This window comes from Apostichopus japonicus, chromosome 7, assembly GCF_037975245.1.
Source record: "Apostichopus japonicus isolate 1M-3 chromosome 7, ASM3797524v1, whole genome shotgun sequence".
In the NCBI taxonomy this organism is placed as follows: Eukaryota; Metazoa; Echinodermata; class Holothuroidea; order Aspidochirotida; family Stichopodidae; genus Apostichopus; species Apostichopus japonicus.
In genome coordinates, this window is record NC_092567.1 from 19,237,580 (window position 1) to 19,261,590 (window position 24,011).

Here is a 24,011-nt window from a genome sequence, read left to right on the forward strand (position 1 = left end):
ACCTGATGTAGCTCTTTCATTTCTTGTTTCTTCCAAAATAATATTACATGAAAACATGTATAACATGAAAGGAAGTGATATATAGGCAGTCGTCTAGCTTAACAAAGTAGAACACTGCTATAATAACAATGAAGAAAGGACACGACAAGAAACATAAACTAAAAGACAAATAATGGTCAATTGGTTAAGACAGTGGACTTGTGGTCTACGGTTGCAGTCTCGAGTCCTGACCAGATCATTACGTCGCGTCCTTGGGCAAGGCACTTTATCTCCATTGCCTCTCTTCACCCAGGTGTGTATATAAATGGGGACTTGCGAGGTAACTCGTAAATATAATTGCGTACTTGCGCCAGTTTGTGCCTGCACCCATTGCTAAGTCCGCCAGGGGACACGTAAAATTATTTGGGTGTGACAAGTTACCAATGACCAGGGGTTAAGTTGTAAACCTCCCCCTTCAACCCCACACAAAAACATGAAAGTTCTTAAACACAATTATAGAACTAATTTTCTGAGCCTATAAATTGATGCTTCAGAATGCACTTTTTCAAGTCTAAATGTTTCCCATTCCTTTATATGAGAGTCAGTTTCAACGAACCTTTTAAAATCCTGGATCCCCATCTTAAGAATGCCTTATTCCCCTTTCAATTTTTGAAAATTGACGCCTTGGTCCCTTTTCGAATGCTGAAAAATTGCCGAATTACCCTGCAATTTCGACCAAAATCCAAGGCAAGCTTACCATGAGAAAAGCTATATTTCTCCTTCGATCGTGTGATTACCAGATGCTTTTGTTGTTACGTCAGAGTTTCGTCCAAGTAATTGCCATCACCCTTATTATTTTTTATTTTAGTATGAAATTGCATCTCTGCATATAATTGTATCACAATTTATTCAGATCCAATTGTTAGTAAATATTTAAACTTAATTGCTTTTACCTTCGAATGAATATTTACATGTCGTTAAATTGTCTGATTGCCAAGAAAAAGATACTTTAATACCCTTGAAAGGGGCTTGGACATTGTTTGTTCTTATTGCAGACATACTGTCTACATACACTTGCTTGTAATGACAACCCAAAGGTAGTATTAAATATCATAATAACAATAATGTTTTGATAAAATATTATTTTGTGGAGATTTTGTGTTTTATATATATATATATATTTATATATATATATATATATATGTATATATATATATATAAATATATATATATATGTATATATATATATATTTATATATTTATATTTATATATATATATAATATATATATATATATATATATGTATGTATGCATGTATGTATATATATATATATATATATATATATATATATATATATATATCACATATAGACAAGATATACAATTTACACCATATTGCTACCCTGGGTTTCACGCACGCATAGAGCGACGATCTTCAGGCCAGTGGATGGTCAAAACAGACTACGTTTTTTTCAACCGTTTACGGTTCAATGGCTTGGGGTTCCCATGGCGACACAAAGAGATAAGCTCGGATCTCCTATTGATTGTGTCACCTCTTGTGCGTAGGATTTCCAGTTTTTCTTCTATACAAAGGTTGCAGTTGCCCGATTCTCGCTGGTAAGTGTCGGACTGCCTAATTATGCTCCATTTAACCGAATAATCTACCTTTTGTCTCTTCAATCCCCATATGTGTTTAGATAACTCAGACTCCTTCTCGTATTTACTATTTCTGAAAGACTTAGTGTGGTTATTGTATCTAGATTTGAAATCCCCCCCGGTAAGCCCAACATATGACCTGGTGGTGCCATCGTCACCGGAAGTAACTGTGGCCTTATACACCACGGCGCTGACAAGGCACTCACCCTGTAGGGGGCAAGAGGCTCTATCTCTGCAGTTGCAGGTTCTTATGGGGGTTTCTTGGTTGAATTTTTTCATTACTTTAGCATTATGGGATTTTATGATTGAATTCATATTTTTCATACAACTGTAACTCACTTTTAAAGTGTTCCTGTTGAATATTTTCCTCAGCTTTGCCCCGGGAGGGAAGTGCTTGTCGACCAGTTTGAGAAACTGGGCACCAACGTTAGATTTCACATTTTTACTGTAAGGTGGGTTGAACCATGTGATATATATATATATATATATATATATATATATATATATGTATATATATATATATATATATATATATATATATATATATATATATATGTATGTATGTATGGATGAATTAAGCTCCATCTATTTGGAGGGAGTTTCTCAGTCAGATATATATATATATATATATATTTATATATATATATATATATGTATATATATATGTATATGTATATATATATATATGTATATATATATATTTATATATTTATATATATATATAATATATATATATATATATGTATGTATGCATGTATGTATATATATATATATATATATATATATATATATATATATATATATATATATATATATATATATATATATATATATATATATATATATATATATATATATATATATATATATGTATGTATGTATGGATGAATTAAGCTCCATCTATTTGGAGGGAGTTTCTCAGTCAGATAATCTGAAGATGAAAGCTCCTTTTCGGACTCACTTTAACTAAACATTCACATGTGAATGAAATTAATGATAGCTTCTATCGGATTCAAAAGGAGACTGTCTTAATAGCAAACAAGAATGAGACATCTAGTTAGTTATTAAAGACTAAAAAATCTTATTGAGAACACACACAAAAAGACCATGAAGAAATTGTCGGCTGATCTGCGTCATGTGACGTCAAAGTTTTTCTTAATCTCTACGTTTGCAGGCGTATTCCAGTGGCAGGCCATGTGACTGTTATATTGAAGAGAAAAATATTCCACTACGTTCGTTTGAAGAAACTCCACTTTAATATCTTGTCCCTTACCCAAGATATGAGTGATTGACGGTAAACAGTAAGTTTTGTCCAGCCAATCATATCGTATTCTGTGCTTTTGTCACGTGGTTTGCGAGAGCATGCAGGGAGCTGTTATATCAATGTGTTATCTGGACAGATGGCCTCCAGAGGCTTTTAACTTAATATGTTTATTTTAAATCTTTGTTGATCTATCCTTGACATTTGATACGTGTTTGGCTATGTTTGCCTATAGGCTGACAATCTTCTCTTTATTTAGTGCAACAAATCATTCGTAAAACTATTATTTTCATCTGTGGATAAATGATTGAACTGCTATAAAGAAGGGGCAAAAGGAGACATTTTCAGCTTAACTGATTTGATGTCATCATCCACTCTGCTGTTTGCCAGATGGATTAACAAAATATCACAACATTTGAATATTCATATCTTCGCGTTAAAAAGAAAATCATGTGCTTTTGACCTACAAATGCAAAAAAAAAATGTCCATCCGTTTTGCTAAATCGTTAATCACGATCAAATGACTTTTAAACCGCGAAAGCAGTTCAGACTATACACAATATTACAGATCCAATACCGGTGCGCTTACCATGCATGGTCAGTGTTCAAACAAGTGACATTAATGTACGCGCAGATGAACAGCCGATACTCATAGCTATTGTACATTGTACATTAACTACTGGTGCCATCTGTAACACATGCTACCGTGTTACCGTATCAGTTATTACTACTTTGTGTTCGTAACATGTGTTACAGGACAAGAACAGTAGTTATTGTAGGAGCCATGAGTATCGGGTAAGATGAAACATTCACAGTAACTAAGTTAAAAAGCCTTTACCACGCATTCCATTTTTATTCGTAGATTGAGCTCCATGTCGTACCTTGGAGTCGTTTTGGCCGAACCAGCTAATAATTCACGCATTGTTGACAATCCAGCCAATACACTAATTTAATTCTGCTATATAGAATCAAATTTCGATGTAATTCCCCTTTCTAAATCAAATTATGCGATGGACAAATCGAAGGATTTACTTTTAATTGACATTTACTGTATAACAATTTAAATGGGTTTATTGGTAGATATTAAATGCCGGATTTTCTATTGTGTCTGTGTGTCAAATGAAGTAATATGTATACCAATTGAAAACGGTCAAACACAAAACCTTGCATCGTAATCAAATTATGCGATGGACAAATCAAGGGATTACTAGTTTTAATTGACATTTGCAGTATATTACTTTAAATAGTAATACGGAATCAGTATTGGTATAGATATTAAATGCCGGATTGTTTGTGTGTGTGTGAGTCAAATGAAGTAATATGTATAGCTAATGAAATCGGTCAAACACAAAACCCTGTATCGAATTCAAATGCTTAGGAGGGAGATGGATGGTCTCACATTCGATTCGCTCGTTTTTCTTTTTGTTTTTATGCTTTATTGGGTAGATCCTTTTTTTAATTAAAAAGTACTTATATAAGCACAAACTTGCGATTAGACCTTATTCGAGACCTAAGTTATAGTCTATAAATATGATATTTTCAGTTTTTTTCAATTTTTTGATGTTCTTGTATTTATTGTGATACGGTATCACTTGCTGCACAATCATTTCTTATTTACGGAAATGTATATATATATATATATATACATATATATATATGTATATATATGTATATATATATATATATATATATGTATATATATATATATATGTATATATATGTATATATATATATATATATATATATATATATATATATATATATAAAATTCTATATATTTATACGGTATTTTAAATCACCATTTCCGTCGATCATACGAAAGAGCCGCCACATTCGAAAAGCCCACTCCGACAAATTAATCCCTCCATAGGACCAACTTCCGTTCCTACCACGTCTAACCTAGAATTTCATTTTTATGACACTTTTCAAACTTGAATCAACTTTATTGCGACAAACAATTATAATTTCACAGGCAAATTCGTTCCGGGATATGAAAATGTATATAATTGATTACAAACGTTACACAGGTTTTTTCGATTAATCTCGGTTGAGATCAGTCCAAGTCCTTTTGATGAGGTTATTTTTGTTTCGATTGAATAATTGTCAGTCCTTTTAATTATCAGTTATTTACATAGAAAACATCAACTATTTTGTCTATAAGTTTTTTACTCTCAAAGTCAAAATATAAAATCAATGAACCTTTGGATTCTAATTTCATATCAGAATGACAGACGTTAGTCAAGGGCGTTCTTCACGTAATTAGTGAATTGTGTGAATCTAAACCAAATGGAAAACATTTGAAATATGAAACATTTTTTGACAGGAACCCGACCCATGGTTTGAGGTGGAGGAAGGGGTGGGCTAGTAGGAGTCATACCAATATTCATTGATGTTGAAAACTTGAAAGTGCCGCCTGTGAAAGATCCATTCAGCATATGTGCTTGAAACTGAGGGAACATAAACTGAGGGAACATTATAATACTTTTATAAATATGCAATAAAGGGATCCACAAGTTAAACAGACGATGAGAATTTTATCATGTTTTTTTAACACTTCCGTGATACCCTTAGCCTGTAGTGTGAACAAAATTGTGTCCCAAATGATGTAGGGACGCAAAATGAACGCTGTTGTTTTCAATAACGTTTGGTACTATCAAGCGATGTGTTTTTATTTTCTGGTACCATCAAACGATGTTTTAGTTTACTCCAGTTTACAGTCTCCTCGTTTTACACACTGTTGAATATTCATCAATAGACTCATTAGATGTAACAAGATGATGGTTCCCTTTTACTGGATCCACAGGGCCAAGGATGATTGTGGCCTCAATCTCATACTTGGGAAAGGTCCCTGCCTTAGACACAACAAGCTGTTTAAATTCGTTGTGATTAAAATAGATATATTTTTACAGGTATCCAAGCACCGATTAGGGACAATACACCAACTTCACTCAGCAATCTCAAAGCTGGAATCAGGATTATACGATTAATTTTCCAATGAAAATGCAACTTTTTTTTCCGTGTTTTGTAAGAAACAACTTGATCTGTATTCTCGTTTGCGTTGAAGTTCAAACTTTCAATTCTTGAATATTCTTAATAAGAAATCTTTGATCTATGCCATGCACTATCATATATTGCGTTCATAATAATTGAAGTCTTAAAATATTTAGCCTTAACGTTACATATATAGTACGCTGCATGCATGGTTAACCTTCCATTAACAAACTTATCAAGCATGGCTAAAATTATCAGTACATAACAGAAAACTATCAACAAAAATCGACTAATTCATTGAGCCCCTGTTAAAATACTTAATAATAAACATATAATATATATATATATATCTATCTATTTATCTATCTATATATATATATATATATATATATATATATATATATATATATATATATATATATATATATATATATATATATACATATACATATATATATATATATATATATATATATATATATATATATATATATATATATATATTCAGATGTTCAGATATATATATTCAGATGTTCACTTCCTGCTGCAAAAGTGTGTATATATATATACGGGTGTGTTGTGTGAAATTGTGTTCCCAATTAACTGAAAATTGTAATAAATATGTGTATTGTAGCTCATGGAGATCAAACATATATGAATCGTGATTCATTCGTAATCTATTTTAAAGTAGTCTGCTCGTATTTCCTTTCTATACATAGAGCAACATGAACTCGCTATTAGTTCATCTGGGTACGATCCTGTTTCTATGTTCAACACCATGTGAAGGAAAGAACCCCCTCTACCTAGGCGCTATCCTACCGTACAGTAGTGAGGGATGGATTGGAGCTTTCGGGAAACAGAGCCTCGTTGGGACGAATTTAGCTGTAGAGGACATTAACAAACGAAGCGACGTATTGGCTGACTATACATTATATGTCATTTACGAAGAATCTATGGTAAGACAAAAATTGTATTGAAATTGTTTCTATATATTTGCTTGTACTGATTAACTCAGGTGCGTACTTGATGATGCAATATCGTTGGATTTGAAAATTCCCTTTATCATGCATGGCTACTTGTATACAATGATTGAAAAAAACATGGGTTAAGTAGATCACACACTACCTTCTGCAGGGCCAATCTAGTCTTCACCACCCACCACCCACTCTTCACATAAGAAAGTCAGGGAAAAGAATGAAAAACACTAGTCCTTTTAGAATTTCTCACAAGCTAAGCCTTACCCCTCGCTGGATGGCTGACACTTTGATTCGGTTGTTCATGAATAAACGTTCTTTTTTATCGGCATCCTACAGTAACCTACTTCATGTATATTTATGCTGTTATTACACGTCATCGAAAGCATTACCATTACTAAGTCTCCAAAAACAAAGATTGTATAGAACAGACTAAAGAAAATTATCTGTTTCGAAGCGACAGGTGACAAGTAAGGTACATGGTCCTATCTATTTCAATTCGTCAATTCGTCATTGTTTTTGTTCTTAATTAATACCCAAAACAAACAAAATAACTTGACCTTGTTTCCTTTTTTGTTACTATATATGACCAGAAGGTTGGCAAACAAAGAATGTGATTTGTCTTCTGAAAAGGCAAGTAAGATTAAGTCGAACAGACGTCCCCGGTTTCCAGATTTCATGGATCATCCCCGGATTAAGACTTGCCCCTGGATTTCATGTATTGTCACTGATCTTCTACTGATCGATAACTGATCATTCCCAAGTTTGTAAAAACAACGCTCAGAAAAATGTAAATTTGAAGAAATATAAAAGAAATGCCTGTTTCTTTGAGAATATATCACAGAAACATAGGGACTGGATCATCATTCTTGAGACATAACACCACCAAACATATTGAGACCTCAAAACCCCACCGTCACTTATAACGTGGATGTCAATATCTCCATCTCGTCCCCGGAATTTCTGATAAAAAAAAGTATATTCACCTTAAATAAGATATGTAACGAATCTTAGGCTTTGGAAGTCACGGCGGTATATATGAACGTGATCATTATCTATACTTTAATTTTAAGTACTTCATACTACTTGGAGCGTGCATATACACAATCAATCATTCAACGCTTACTTATTCTATAAGCTTCACACTGTTTCTGAAACTGCCTAAAGAAAGTGCTTCCACACAGAGTAAATTTAAAGCATTTTAGTGTACCTAGCAAAATAATCGTTCAGTGAATCAAAGAAAACAGGAAAGATGAACTAGAAAGTCTGCACGATACAAAATTTGCCAGTTGGGATTAAGTGGTTAAAAACTTATAAAAACAGGTAATAAAAGGTATTAAATATACAACCTCTTTCTATCTTTCAGTTTCATTCCTGCGTCCGATTGGCTAGTATGATATCACGTGACCCTTACGTTATGCCATACGTTATTCTTCAATAACGGGTGGTTCCTTCATTGGTATATGTATACAAGTAAATAGAAACACATCAATTTTTAGAGTGAATCATAGAGACATCTGTTGTTGCTAGGCAATATATGGTGCAGTATTATTTTCATGTTTTCAATGACACTGCACTTACGAAGAACATCATACATACAATATACTGGAAGTCAATGTACTTTTCCAGTAATTTTCTATTGAAATAAAAAATTTGCTCTAGGCTTCTTTTTGTTTCATAGAACGGCTTGAATCCCTCCCCAGACTACTTTTATTGGTAAGAAAGAAAAATAATCGGATTTTGGCTGCATTTTAGTTATGAATAAATTATGTAAGAAATGGTTTACGAGTCCATATATTGAAAGTCAAAATGTTTGTTAGTATCGTAATGCAAATAACGAAAGGTCTTTTCAAAACCAAATTAAGCCTTAAGCCTACTGTATACTATATTTATTAGTATGCAGACCTGAATTTGTTTGTTTTTAGTTAACCTGGTATCATCAGGAATAATTATCACATGCCCACAATATTTCCTCAAAAGTCTGGTCTTGCTTTATATCAGATGATTAGCGTAAACAGTTGTGGTAAGCATATGACGCCAAGGCCTGTATACATAGTTCCTGACGATGATCCTTGTAGCCTAGTCTATTGGTTTTCCATTGGTGGCCTAACGTTAGGCTTAGTTGAACAACTCTTTCCAAATCATCAACCACTTAGTCTTACATGTAAACTTCAACGGTTCGAGGAGTTAGGCTGGTCCTTTGGAGATCTTGTCAAAGGCCTAAGCTTCAATCGTCACGGTAACATAAATAACTGAAGTACAATAATTAATTATTAAAGAAACTTTCAAGTGATCCGAATGCTTCGCTGATTTTTAAAGTAGGAATAAGCCTAGGCTTTCAGCCTTAACGTAGGCCTAAAATGGATTTGATTAGTTCATAGAAATTGATAAGGAACCCATCACACAGTCACGTGCAACATTACATACGGAGCGCCATTTGTCCCGAAAGTATCCAAACTGACATTGTTAAGTTCTAAATGACAGCGAAATATCGAAAACGGAATCGACGTTTTTAAAATGACTGAAAGCGACTTGTCCAAAGTTAAACTAACTGTACTGAATTTCTTTTTGATATGGCGATTTCGCTTTGGACATATCGATTTCGTTTCCGTTACCACGATCTCAATTTGGATATAACGATGTCAATTTGGATGGTTTTGAAACATATGGCGCTCCGTACTTTAAAGTAGCAAAATAACAGACCTCTAAGTTAGAATGAGAACCATGTAGTATCCATGGTAACTCGAGCTTTAATGCAGATTATTTCATTGCCGTTGATGCATAATGTATACCGTATAAAAACGTTAAGTTACCTTCAGAATTCTTAAATCTTGTTCTGCAATTTTGCGGCAATTCGTCATTTTGCTGCAAATTGTTGAAATGATGACATTTGATGAGTAATCCATCTGCCGCAAAATGTTAAATTTCTCATCTATTAGATACAAGGAAATTAATAATAATTATTTTTATCATTTTGTTACAAACCATATCATTAACTAAACAAAAAGTAATTGTTTCCTTAAAAAATGCTCTCATCTTAACATTTTGTGACCGCATCCCAACGTTGTCATATACTAGTTTTTATTTCGCTTCTCTCTTACCCGTCTACAATCTATGCATATGCGTTTACCCATCTCGATCTAAACTATACATGAACGGAAACGTTTTAGCAGGCGCGGCGGAACGGAAAAATTATTGGGGGGGCTAATGTGTGGAGACTATCTAAGCGGAGCGCCACCATCGGTTGGCGCGGAGCGTACCAGAAAATTTTGGGTTTTTTCAAACCCCCAGATGGCCGGAAACGGCACTTCCCGAGTGTTTTATGCTGCGAATACCTGGCCCTAAAATATGGGTCTCAAGCCTGCAATTTCTCAGATTGCACGTAAAGTCTGTAAAAACATTGTAATTTGTATATTCGATGGTGTTTTAAGAGAGTAGCTATTACTCGTAGTGTACTCGCAAAGACGTTTTTGAGTGTAGTAAGGGCAGTGGCGGGGCTAGGGGTATTGGTCGGGGGGGCAAGAATGGTCTGTAGGGGCGCTTTCGACACTATCTAAGCGGAGCGCCACCACAGGTTGGCGCGGAGCGTACAGAAAATTTTTGAGTAAAGATACTCCCGAGATTGCAGGAAATGACCCTTTCCGGGGCCTTGCTAATTTGCAGATAAACGGAGAATAAATAGGTGTCGTCGCCATTTTGTCGGAAAATACACCGACAGAATATGACACATGTCAATAGGTATATGAGAGCGCAATAAAATAGTCAAAAATCGCGAATAAGTAAAAAGTAGTGAAAAGCTGAAAAGGGCGCCAGCAGTCCATTTGAGTCCGTCAGGGGGGGGGGGGGCATCCGCCCTGACTGTATATATGGACGCTCGATCCGCCACTAAGTAAGGGGATGTTGGAGAACTGGCTGAAATGAGGCAAGTCATTGGCCTAAGACTAAGTTGTGTTACGCTTACCGGTACTCACACTCACTGCTTCCACTTTTCACGGGGCGTGAAGACGCGGTTGGGATGACAATGTGGTCTATAGCCAAGGGACGGGCCGAGGGTCCCCCAGCAATTACTCAAATTACTACACCTATAGAATATACGTGTGCATCGGACAGATCGACAAGTATGCATTGAAAAATGGGCAGATGTATGTTTCGGAGCCTTGGTAAATATTGGGGGGGCTAATCAAGCATTTGCCCCCTCAACTTTTTTATTGGGGGGGGGCTGAGCCCCCCAAGCCCCCCGGTTCCGCCGCCACTGCGTTTTAGCACAGTGCCCACTATCGCCCACCATATCCGACTCGTCGCTCGGCGTCGTCTATTTCTCTTCCTTTCCGAAGCTATCAGGATTTATCAGTCTATCAGAAGAATTAGAAATTATTTTCGTGTTTTTTACGGAATTTTTTTAACCGAAAATTTCTAAAATGTTTATACAAAAGTGATTTACTTCACTCTTGCTGTCGTACGTGTCTCCTGTCATTATTACAATTTCCCGTATCTAACTAATCTACCAAAATTGGTGGCGTTTTAACAATCTGACCCCACTGATCCACTTCCGTGTCATCGCGCACTTCCCCATCCTTCGGAATCTACCATTCTTTAATTCGTATTTCGTCCTGAACAATATTTTTATTCACCAGGTTTGAATCACTGCATATGTAGTTATCCCCATTTTTGAATGTTTATTCATGCACGAAATTTTTCCTCACGTGAGTGAATCGATATTTAGATCCTATAGAAATGAAGATAATTGCAGATACTGTCACATTAAAGATGTTGCAATCAAATAACGTGACGAGAGGGGTCAGGATGCCTACAGCCTCTGGGACAGGGGTCAAATGGCGGCCCGAAAAAAGTAGTCAAAGAGTACAAAAAGACACACTATAGGTGCACGGTGACATAATTGTCCATGGTCCGGATCTGGCACTCGATGCCTCTATATGTGAAATATGCCTAATGTTGTAACGAATCATCGAGCGAGCGCGCAAGTTGATGAAGGTTTGCCCATATGGTAATGTAACGATGTGTTATTGAATTAATTTTGATTTCGAATTGTTAGTTTTAAGGGTATTATTCAAATTTAAACAAGGACACAACTTGATGGTTTGGAATGTAACTATGTGTGATTGAATTAATGTGCGCGTCAACTGTGCGTGTGTGAGGGTGTTAAGATTGTTTATGCGTGTGTCGGTAGTGCGTGTTGCTTTGGATTCGTGTGGTGCGTGATTTGTTTGAATGGTGTTTGTTGCGCGTGGTTTCTTGAAATAGGTCTGGAACGGATTGGGAGGCAGTTATTACTTAGAGTTACTAAAGACAAGTTGTGTTCTGTTATCTTGGTGTTATTTGGAGTTTATAAAGACAAGACATGTTCTTTTATATGGGTAAAACTCCATTTAACTTTGCAATAAATACACTTCGACGTAGTGAGAAATATAACCCCCATTGACTGGACTCTTCATTTGTTCGTTACATGGTGGCAGCGGTTGGTGCTTGTGGTTCCTTTTTTTTGCGATATTTGTGAAGATGTATAGTCTTTTAACCGATGACCCACGCACACTGAACGACTATTAAGTGCGCATGCACAAGAGATGTTTCCTGACAACAGGTGCTCACGTTTTGGTCACGTGCAATATTGACTGTTTCTTGATTGATTCCTGATTCCTTGGCTATATTGCTAAAATCGCCCAGATCTAGTCGTAAAACCACTGCACACTGCCGACTGGCAATCACAGCCAGTTGGGACAATTTCCTATGCTAATACCTCTCTAAACGGTTCTCCAATATTGTGCTCTCAAAGCACTGGTATCGACAGTACAAACAGTTCCTGATCTGATAGAAACATGATATTCATACTGCTCCTACTGACAATATGAGTGCTCTGAAAGCGGGACATGTCACTACAGTAAAGAAAACATTGTCCCAACTGGAAGGCAGTCGCGAAAACATTATACATATTCAGTGTTCCTTGACAAGAGCCGAAGCGACTTGAAACTGCACGAAATGTTGATAAGTCCTAGTCTTATAGCACACGTACATTTGCCCGACTATCCACGAATTACCGAGTTACGACTGTCGGTGGAGTTGAGTCGAGCGGCGAGTCGCGTTCAGTCGGGCAGTGTGCGGACGGCTTTGCAACTGGTTACAACTCATAATACCACAGGTATGCAATTAGTGTGTAAGTTTGTAAGGACGGAACTTCAACAAAAAATAATGCAAATAAGATATGATTTTCATGATGAGATTCAAAATCTTTATAACATTTCAAGAATAAAAATAGCGTGCTCAACGAAATTTAGGTCGTTTTTCTTTCCAACTATTTTCTTTGCTGTGTTGTATATGTAAATGCAGTTCTTGTACGCACCAATTACGTGAAATGCCCGTGGCTAAATTACTCGGTAAGTCATAAATCTGGGTTTCGAGTTTAATCAACTGAAAACCAACAGCTGAATTTTACTCAACCACTGCGGTCTCTTCACAATGAACGATCATATATTAAAGTTAAACAAGTTACACAGGGACGGATATTTCGTTCAAAGATTTAAGGATTTATTTCAAAGGCAGATTATTTTGGATTCGGAGAATTTCCTTTGAAAAAAATGCATTTATAGATGATACATTTTCTGATTTAAAATGATTTACTTTCATACCGGTCTGTCAAAAAGGAGCAAAAGTCAGCCCCATAGTTTAAATCGTTCGATGGGTTTGACATCATGAAACGCACAAACATGCAAAATACATTATTATAAAGTTTATTGGAAATGAGTCAGTGTTATATAGAGATTTTCCGGGGTCAGACAGGTAAAAACAACAACATTTCAGCTGAATTTCCGTATTGACATCAATCACCCTGCTGTTGTTTACGGTGGTGCTGATAGAACAGGCGAGTTGTAAACTTGCTTTGTTCGAATAACACGACAATACTTAAAAACAACGGCGTACTAAGCGGCGGGGGTGGGGAGCGGTCTGCCCCGGGTAGCAGTCAGTGAGTGCTATAAAAATAAATATTTTAAACAAACAATATGAAAAATGAAGAAAAATTCACTAAAGAATAAGAATTTCTAAACATATCATCATTTCAAAGCTTTGCCCAAGATAGCAACATTTTTCATTTAAGACACCTTACACCCCTCCACTTAGAACCCTCCCCCGGGACGGCATCCCCTGCACGGGGTGACATATCCTGGATCTGCCCGGGTGCAAACTATTGTAGGTACGTCACGATGATGCCGTGTTGTTGCACCCGATACACACATAGAACACAGTTACTATACTGTAAAGCTAAGTTTTGTACCAAACTAAAAACTGGATCCTGCTGCAAATTGGTAGCATGTGCTATTATGATTACAGTAAGAACTGAGGATACGTGTAATCCCAACAAATCTAGTATGATGGATTTGTTGGGATTACACATATCCTCAGTTCTTACATTTATCCTCATAGCATATGCAGCTACCGAATTATCAGATTTGTCAGCCCAATCCAGTTTTTATTGTGGTACATTTTTTTACGATTTACAGTAGTTACTGTAATCTCTGCGGTTTTGTTGTGAAGTTAGGCCTATATAATTATAATGTCATCGTTGCTGTCAACTTGACAACTATTATATTTGTGATGTGTTGTCAAGCAGCTCGACAATTTGGCAAGTTTCGCCAAAATGTAATATTATCGTCACTCGTCAATTCGAGTGGCTGTGTGTAGTGCACTACACTTGTAAACACTTCCAAAATATGATATTTGTCCATTTGCACTGTAAAAAATGTCTGTGATATAACAGCTTTACACCGTTCATCTACTAAAATTAATCATGTTGTTAAAAAAATTGTTGTCCATTTACAAAATGTATTGTAACAACATTTTCTGTATATGGGAACAAAATCTTCATAACAATACATCAACTGCTGTGTCGGAACAAAAGCATCAGGCTCGATCCAAGTTTTCATTATGCGGTCGAAGTGATCGCGAAAACGTTACACCGAATCTTGCATCATAAAACGAGAACCGTATTTTACATGTTGTTGGAATGATAGAATGTAGCATATACGTTTAGTCTTACGCAATCAATGAGTTTTTTTTCCGAAATAGTAAAGTTAAAACTGTGTCGCAAAGTTGTAGATGACCTTTGTACACTACTTACAGTTGATTGACGCTGGGCGCGCGCACCTAAGGTCCGAAACCGCTGTAATTACGGTAGGTTATGATTTCAAAGCTTTTCAGTCCTTTTTAATCTAACATGAGTGCAACTATAGTGAATTGAGTCATATGAAACTGTTACTTTTTACGTAAGCATTTATTAAACGTTCGTTCGTTTGTTGGTTTGTTTGTTTTGAAATAAGCGGCAAAGCAAGTAGGCTAGGCCGACAGCACAGCTCTCTGTCGGTCCATTGTGTTCATACTAGCACAAGATGCTATGGCAGTTCTTTGTTAGGCGAGCATATACGATCGCTTACTTCTAGCATATCGTCGTAGCTGTTTTGACAGTCATACCAAACCTAAGCTTACATTCATTCTTTCGCGGTATCGTTTCTATTGGCTATGATATAACGCAGCCTAGACACAGGTCTCCAATCAGTGTCTATGCTTTACTATATAACATAGATTCTCTTAGGAAACTTTTTGATATCGCTTTTACTGTTTAGTTTGAAGCCCCCCGATCGGCTTTTACACTAAATCTTGGGGGAGTCGTGCAGTCCCCTGTCCTGAATCTTGGGGGAGTCGTGCAGTCCCCTATGGCACGCCAAATGGTAAAATTCAGAAATGAACAATCTAGGCTAGGTTTGTGGTTAACAAACTCTGGTCTATTACTAAAATAGATCATCGATCAATAAAATAGGTTTTTTTGTCTGATAAATCACGTTTTTCCAGTGATAAATCAGAATTTTACTAATACAACTTGTTTTGTTTTTCTCGCTGAATTTTGAAAACTAATTATTGGTCGGTAAAACCACTTGTTATTCCTTGTTCAATTCTGAAGGATGCTACTGCATGAACCCTGTATGTACTATGTGCCTGTCATTTGATGCCTTGGCGTATAAACACGATATCACAAGAACCAAAGATGTTTGAAATTTAGTATTTATAGGTATGTTTGAGTGGGAGAGGGCTTATGTGGAAGTTAACTATACAAAAAATTCCTGAAGGAAATTTCTTTGTAAAGGGAAAATGTGAGTATTGCAAGCTAGAAAAAAATTACAGGCAAAGTCTACCTCCTAGCCCTCCTCCCCCCCCACCCCACCCATCCAGAACTGTGCCTGAGCTGCTAATTGCCCCTAGCCTACTTTAAGTATCATGAACAGTTGTATGCTATACTAACCTGATCTTAGCATGAATGTGTTGATAGTGGGTGTTATGAATTATGTTAAACTGTAACCTACTTACAGTATTAACTGATAAGATTTGTCATCTGTCAATATATATGTAACCAAAAGTGTTTGTTTGTTTTCCTTTCATAGGATAGGCTTCGGCTAAACCTGAGATGGAATAGTCAGGGGCACCGGATTTGTAATGTATTGTTGGAGAGGCTGACCCATTTCCGAAAGGTTTTAATTTCCATATGTTTTTACTTTCTTGCAGATGGTTACTTGTTCATGTGGTGTTCACTCTGATACTGCAGCTAGAAAGGTGTGTCACTACCCGCTTCATCAAAATCAACCAAATTTTCAATTTACGTGTCATGAAGAAAGTGCAACAGAATTTTTGTAAGTTATTCAGACTATAATAAGACTATGATTGGTCTCACATATCTATGCACTAGATCATCGGGTTTCACTTTTTTGGTGGTAAAGTGCGTCACGGTGACCACTGGATTCATCCAGATTGCAAGAGTTTCACTTGCAGGCTACTCTTGCATAATTTCAGAAAACCAGAAAGCAAGTCAGAAAACCCCTTTTTCATTTCCAAATGAGAAAAAAATCTCATTTGGAGCACCAAATTGCATCTAAGGCCAGGTGAAAAATGCAAAATTATATACAAAATCGAGTGGGTGGGTTGAAGTGAGCAATATTGCACCAAATTGCATCTGAGGCCACCTTGAAATGCAAAAAAATTCCAAAGGGGAGGGGGACACCTCTCCCCTTAGACCCCTCCCCCAGGCCGGCCATCAGTCTTCAGCCCCCTCACTCAAAAGTACCTTCCTACGCCACTGAAGATTATTAATAAAAAATGCTTTTGTTTTTATGTGACAGGTTGCAATCCATTTCTTAGAAACAGAATGGCAATAACAGTTGATCGGGAACCTCTGCTGTATCCTACATCCATTATTGCTGCGTTGAAGATGTTGTTCATGAGCTATTATGTGTTCAACATATGCTATCCCACAGAGGTTCAAGCAACCATGGAATACATACAGAGGTACAGTTTAAACCTAGTTTCTTAACAGATTAACCAAGGAGGTGCATTCAAACTACAGTTCCTCCATCTTGTTGCAAGAAGAACTGCAAAGTCATGTTCAGTTTGTTCAGTAATAGCTTTATGTCAGTGTCAATGCCAAGAAATGTTGTGCAACATTAAATGTTTTCATTAAACTACTAGTGCACCTGTCACGGCATGCAAATTACAACAGTTTATACATAATAAAACGGATAAAAACTTTTACTTATATATATATATATATATATATATATATATATGTATGTATGTATGTGTGTGTGTATGTATGTATGTATGTATGTAGGTGTATGTATGTATGTATGTATGTATGTATGTATGTATGTATATATATATATATATATATATATATATGTATATATATATATATATATATATATATTTATTAATATATAAATTTTATGTGAAGTTTTACTAATTTTGGGGATACTTTTACCAAAATTAAATAAATTTAGTTTTTAAGCACTAGGATGTTTTTGGTAAACAAGGATAGATTGGACTCATGAAACTTTTTTCAAATTTTTCCCTACAGAATACTGTTCGAGATTGATCCAGGGAGAGGGCCTAGGGCAAAGAAATCTTACAGATGGTGTATAAATCCGAAAGTAACTTCTCTTTGTGAGCGGATGAAGGAAAGTAGAGAGTGAGATATGCAGTGAATGTGGCCAAAAGTATTAAGCTACTTGGTTTAACTGCATTTAATTTTGTTTTGTTTAATGCCGTATACTTTTTGTTTTTTGTTTAATGATACCTCCATTTCAAAAGCACTGACTCTGTGAACTATTCTGCTATAAATCACTAAATTTTACAGATTCATGTTACAATGTAACTTAAAGTTGATTTTTAAAATACTTAATAAACAGTAAGGTAATCTGCTTGCTTCAGAAGTATTTTAACCAAACATTGTATTTTCTGAAATACAAAATATGATTCTGTACAGAACAACCTCATAGCTTTTTCAGTACAAGTTGGGTGTAACTATATAAAAATATCCAAATTTGAGCACTGTCAAGTAGATTTTCTGATTGTTCTATATATTAGAAAGGGTTCATTTTACCAAAAAAAATATCCCAGTGTGCCTGAGCATTTCAATGGAAGTTTCATCACTTTGACATTGACCATCAATCTAACTGTTTTCTTTTTTTCTTTCTATTGATTTGGGAGTTGTTCTGATAGCAGTAAAGCTTATATTATTTCCAAGAGTAGCAACTGTACTCATTCGAAACAAAGTATTTTTACTAGAAGAAATCCTTTTAAGTACTCTAAGCATATAAATAGTATTTGAGTTTCACACTGTTAATAGCTTTTTGTTTCAGGTTCAGTTTCAATGCAACTTAAGTGGTTTCCAGGTTCATGTTATTGTTTTGTTTCTTATTTCTTTAGTATGTCATAGAGTAGTATTTTTTAGTCGTTGCTCTTTCATTCTAGACACTATCTCTTTGTAAGAGTGCTAATTACAATGGACAGCAGTATCCTTGGTAGGTTCATAAGGTAAATTAACCCCCTGCTATTCAGCATTTATCAATCTTGCTTAAATAGTATTTTACCTTTGGAAGTCTAATATCATCAGGAAAGTCCAGATTAATATGCTGAGATAGCTTAGTAGTAGTATGATAATATCACTGTTTTTCAACGCACTGGTAGACAAATTCACACTTTATCCCTGTTTTGGAATGATATCTAAACTGTCCATGTTAGTGTAATATATTGTTACATTGTTGTTTGCAGTGCTAATTCCACATTTGCTGTATATGATGTTATCCTAAAAGTCTAAAACACCTGTCAAGATTGCATGTTGATAAATAAAGATATGTGTGTTTGGTAAATTTGACTCTCTCAATGTGTTCCTCTTGGTATAACGTTTATTTTTTCATCTAAATCTCGTTCATGTACAACAAATTCCTCTCCACATAGATTCGCCTAGGATCACAAATTACTTTACCCATATATAACAGCTTCATTTGAATACATAATTTTTACTTTTAACCACAACTTTTTACCGTGTATACAAACTGTTATTTGGTAAATTAACGGAAACATTCTGTCTAGAAACGAAAAAAGTTCGACCAATATACAAAAAGTATTTTGAATGTTACATCACTTTTTCCATGTTGCCACATAAAATTGTACCTGAATAAATAGAAATGAATCTGTTCCTACACAAACCGTAGTTGTGCATTTACAGTTGCTGTTGTACACTGATGAAAAAACAGATGGAAACTAATTGACAGCTTTTCTTTTGTAAATATACAGAGAAATTTTTTTACAGTGTGGTAAGTGACGTCTTGACAAAAATTGTCGAGTAATAATGCATGTGTTAGAAATTAAAAAAAATTTAAAAAAATATAATAGAAATTAAATTCATAGACTTCTTTTTTTTTTCTTGAGCTTTTCTCAAAGCCAAATTGTCAAAACCAAAGGAGGTTATTTGTCGTGAAATTTATCGAATTAATCGTCCATATATGGGTCACTTCCCTTTTTATATGATTCCGGCTTACCTTGTTTCATGTCCACGCAACTTAGAAAACCACAAATATCGTTTGCTCTTTTAAGAAGTCATGTATCATGAATTATTTAATTGTCGTATAGTTCCCTCGACGATAGATTACTAGATTTAATATTTTCTAACATTTTTGATCTTAAAATGAATTTATATATTCTCACCATGACGTATATGTCACATTCGTCGGTTAATTGACTTTTAATATTCGGTGAGAATGAATTTAAACACAGACTATAAAAAGATTCTTTGATTGATATTAACAATACACCAATTACTGGACAGTACTTGTCTTGGCTCGTGTCGTTCATGAACAATATTGGCTTCGAATCAATTAATAATCAATGTATAGGCATACCTAACTGTTTTTATCTTAATCCAAGTACTAAAAAGATATTGCCATTAATCTCAAAATTGGGTTAAGTGGCAACTTTGTAAAAACGATAGGAAACCACTAAAGCTATAACACACTAATATTTGGCACAAAAATGGTTTCTGGCCTGATCCCTCGTGAGACCAGCAGGAGATAAATCAATTAATCATATAAATATACATGCCATGGACAGTATATGCATAGCTAGGTCTATCATTTATTCGGCTCTATGAATAAATCTACTTTTGTGTAACAAAAAACGTCCTTCACATATGGCTATATAATATACTGATTCCATTGGCTACGTATAGAACATAGATTTGGGTTACCAGTCGTTTCAATGTTTCAACAGTTTTCTGACATTTCTATCAAGTAAATGCAAAAGCAAGGTTCAATTGTTACGTGACTTATACTAGTATCCATATTATCATAACATCGTATACTACACTATCTTGGATTGTTTTCATGTTTTTAATGTTGACTAAATTAAATGTTCTTCCATCTATGTTTGTAGAAACATATTAATGTTTTAATAATTGAATGTTTCAACTTCGTCTTATGAAGTCAGTACAATTTTTTTCCTGCAAAAATAGTATGTTTATTTGGCATTTGCTCACTCAGAAATTTGATCATTTTAACATTTTTTTCCCTCCAATTTTACGATTAAAATATCAAGAATGGTCACTACTCACAAGTTTCTTCACTTCATTTACCGTCCTATAAGCTCTGTATATATAAGTCAACTTACGACATAAAGAGTGGACCGAAGCAATACAAGCTTAAATCAGTGTAAAGTACTTTGTAATGGCAAAAGCGGTTTGCCGTGTGTGTGGGGGGGGGGGGGGGGTAGGGATTATTGCAACATCCATAAGTGTGGCAAATATGTTTATTATGTATCAATGTCTCAATGGTGTACGTAGTCCACCTTGGTTAGATATTATATATCGAGACATTATGAACTACCATGTTCGCACTGTTTAAAATTATTTTAGGCCGTTGATGTAATTTTCACTAATGCCATTATATATGTAATTCATATGAGTATATGCTTTGATGAAACCTGGAGCTATTAGCTTTCAGCATTTAGCTGGATATGATTGCGGCCCGGGCATATCAATTTCATGCTCATCCTTGCTATACATGATGAAATATCTCTGAAGACGCTTTCTTAATGTAGTCATCGCATATTATCTCTATATCATTAGATATACCTTTCTCTTTCAACTCAGGCGTCATCGGGGTTGGCTTTGAATGCTCTTTTTGATATGTATTACTCGCCGCCTACGAAAATTGCTTTCATTGGCGAAATGCAGTCAACAATAACCGAAGCTCTTGCCGAAGTTACAGGAATATGGAAAACGATCCAGGTAAGTTGCTTAATTAATATGTTGTTTCAATTGTTGTTGTGTTTTTACATTTATTCACTGATTTTACATTCTACATTCCTGCTCATAATCAAACAGAAAAATCTCCATTAAAGTACAGAAACATTGATGTATGTTAATCTATCAAAATTAATGATATTTTTGTCTGACTAATTTGATTCAAACTTTTATTTAATTTTATGAGTTTCCAAAAACAAAAATTGCCAATGAGTAGTATGGAATCCCCAGTTCTATCAGATAAAGGTTGTAAGAACTCTTGATAGTGGGTACGTAATAGCTAGGATATACCTCCGTGGTAGGAGTGCTTTGAAGCATGACACAAGGAGTCATGTGATTAAAGAGATATTAAGCATTACATTGACATTGTCCAAACTGGCTGCTTGATTGAATTTACGTCATGAATATGCATATGTATTTATCTACCTTATAATAGGTAAATCAGGCGTCATCTTCGCCGAATCTTTCCGATCGTAACAAGTATCCGTATTTCTTTCGCGCATTGGGGCCGCCTTATAACCTCAATGATTTACAAAGCATCGTTCTTCAAGAATTCAACTGGGCTAAAGTAGCGGTTATACACGAGGGAAAGCAACCACATTCTGGGGTAAGTTTATATCATATATTTAAACTGATACTCTCTATCCCACCCACCCCACTCTATCCCACCCCCATCCCACCCCACCTCACCCCACTCCACCGGGGGGGGGGGGGATTTTAATAAAAGTATATCAAAACCTGTGGACAGGGTGATTGCTCTGTATAACCAAATTACATCACAATTTCAGTACTTAAATTTTGTTCAACATAAAGAGCATTTTTGTAATGACAATTTTACATAGTTTAAATTCTTCAACAAACAGCCGGTTCTTACCATAATAACAATCCAATATTTTTGACTACTAACGAATACAGCAAAACGGCATTTTTAATTACAAAAATGGAAGAGGGTATAGTATCTTGTATTAGGCTACTACTATAAAGGGGCACCTGCAATGTAAGTTAGAGGCACACCTGCAATGTAAGATAGAGGCACCTGTGATGTAAGAATAGGGGCATCTGAAAGGATATTTCACAAAAGACGGGGCATTTTCCCCTTTTGGCCGCGTCCGGCCGTCACCCCTGAGTGTAAGGGTGTACGGATTGTGGTGTGGAGGGATGGAAGAGTGGAGGGCGGTGAATGTAGGGGTAACGGGGTATAGGGAACAAGGGTGCTATCGTGATACAGAGTGCATACTTTGTATATGCGGACTTGGACCCGGGGGGCCTTGAACTTGGGACTTGTCTCGGACTCGCGGCTTGCCCAGTGGACCTTGGAGTGGCTAGACACTGATTTGACAGAGTGTCATTTACCTCTGTTGTCGTATCTTGTGTTATTGACAGGTCACGGATCACTTACAACAAACCCTACATATGAATAACGTTTCCATTCTGGCTTCGGAAAGTTTCTACAATGACCCAGCTGATGCAATGGCAAGGTTAAAGGTAAACATTGTATGATATACAGTCCCGGATGCATCTAGAGGATTTATGTCTTCTTGCTTCGAAAGACTGTTACATAACAAATACGGTTAACGTAATTGCGTGTATAATGTCATTATGTAATACTTTGCTGCTGGGGTTAAAGGTCACATGGAGCAGTTTTATGGGTCAGCATTTCGGGAATGATGTTTCGTTTGGAACAGTGTCAAGTTTGGTCATATTGAATACAGTATTTATCTATATATAAATATACATATAAATAAATATATATATATATATATATATATATATATATATATATATATATACAGATCTTATTTACATTTATATTTATTTCTTTTCTTTCATTTTTTCCTCTTCAAAGAATAAAGACGTGCGCATTATAATTGGCAACTTTGATCAACAGATGGCTTTGGATGTATTCTGCAACGTAAGCCTTTCACGCAATAAATAATTTAACAAATTATATTCTGTTTTCAAATATTTAATATGGCTTTCTTTAAATCCACAATTCTTGTAAACATCTCTTTCGAAATTTAGACTATTTATTACGACACAACGTAGCTTGGAAGGATTTTGTATTCCCCACCCCAGGGTAAAATATATATATATATATATATATATATATATATATATATATATATATATATATATATATATATATATATATATATATATATATATACGCAACACGAAGGAAATAAAACAATACTCAGCATATAAAGACAAAAATAGAAACTTAATGCGAAGATTGATTGGAAATTCGTTTGGTTGCTGTATGACTTGAAGCGATATGGATATTGTGGATTTTGTTATTGAGTTTTTTTTTGGTCAAAGGAAGCATACATAAATAGCGTAAGAAATATCGATGGATAGAGTTTATATTTTAACCCGATTAGTGTTTAGAAGACTATAAGTCATTAAAGTCAAAAGTAGGAATGATGCAGCAACTTTCATTTTGTTACAAAAATAAAAAAGAACAGACACAAGTTATGAAATAAAATAAGGGCCGCGTTTTTGTAACTACCTGCATGTT

General features: G+C 35.3%; 1 protein-coding gene and 1 long non-coding RNA gene across 2 annotated transcripts in view; both read left to right on the forward strand.

The window, feature by feature from the left end:
* Window positions 1-24,011, forward strand: part of LOC139969621 (gamma-aminobutyric acid type B receptor subunit 2-like) — a 41,752-nt gene that overhangs the window by 2,690 nt on the left and 15,051 nt on the right. Inside the window, exons 3-8 of the mRNA XM_071974740.1 lie at window positions 2,810-2,936; window positions 6,607-6,843; window positions 21,341-21,478; window positions 21,930-22,100; window positions 22,877-22,978; window positions 23,340-23,405. Coding sequence (XP_071830841.1) covers window positions 6,613-6,843; window positions 21,341-21,478; window positions 21,930-22,100; window positions 22,877-22,978; window positions 23,340-23,405 — 708 coding nt within the window. The 5' untranslated portion in view covers window positions 2,810-2,936; window positions 6,607-6,612. The remainder of the gene's footprint in view (window positions 1-2,809; window positions 2,937-6,606; window positions 6,844-21,340; window positions 21,479-21,929; window positions 22,101-22,876; window positions 22,979-23,339; window positions 23,406-24,011) is intronic.
* Window positions 14,614-17,050, forward strand: LOC139969622 (uncharacterized). Its single transcript, XR_011793773.1, has 3 exons — window positions 14,614-15,042; window positions 16,426-16,550; window positions 17,037-17,050. It is a non-coding gene; the product is annotated as an uncharacterized lncRNA (long non-coding RNA).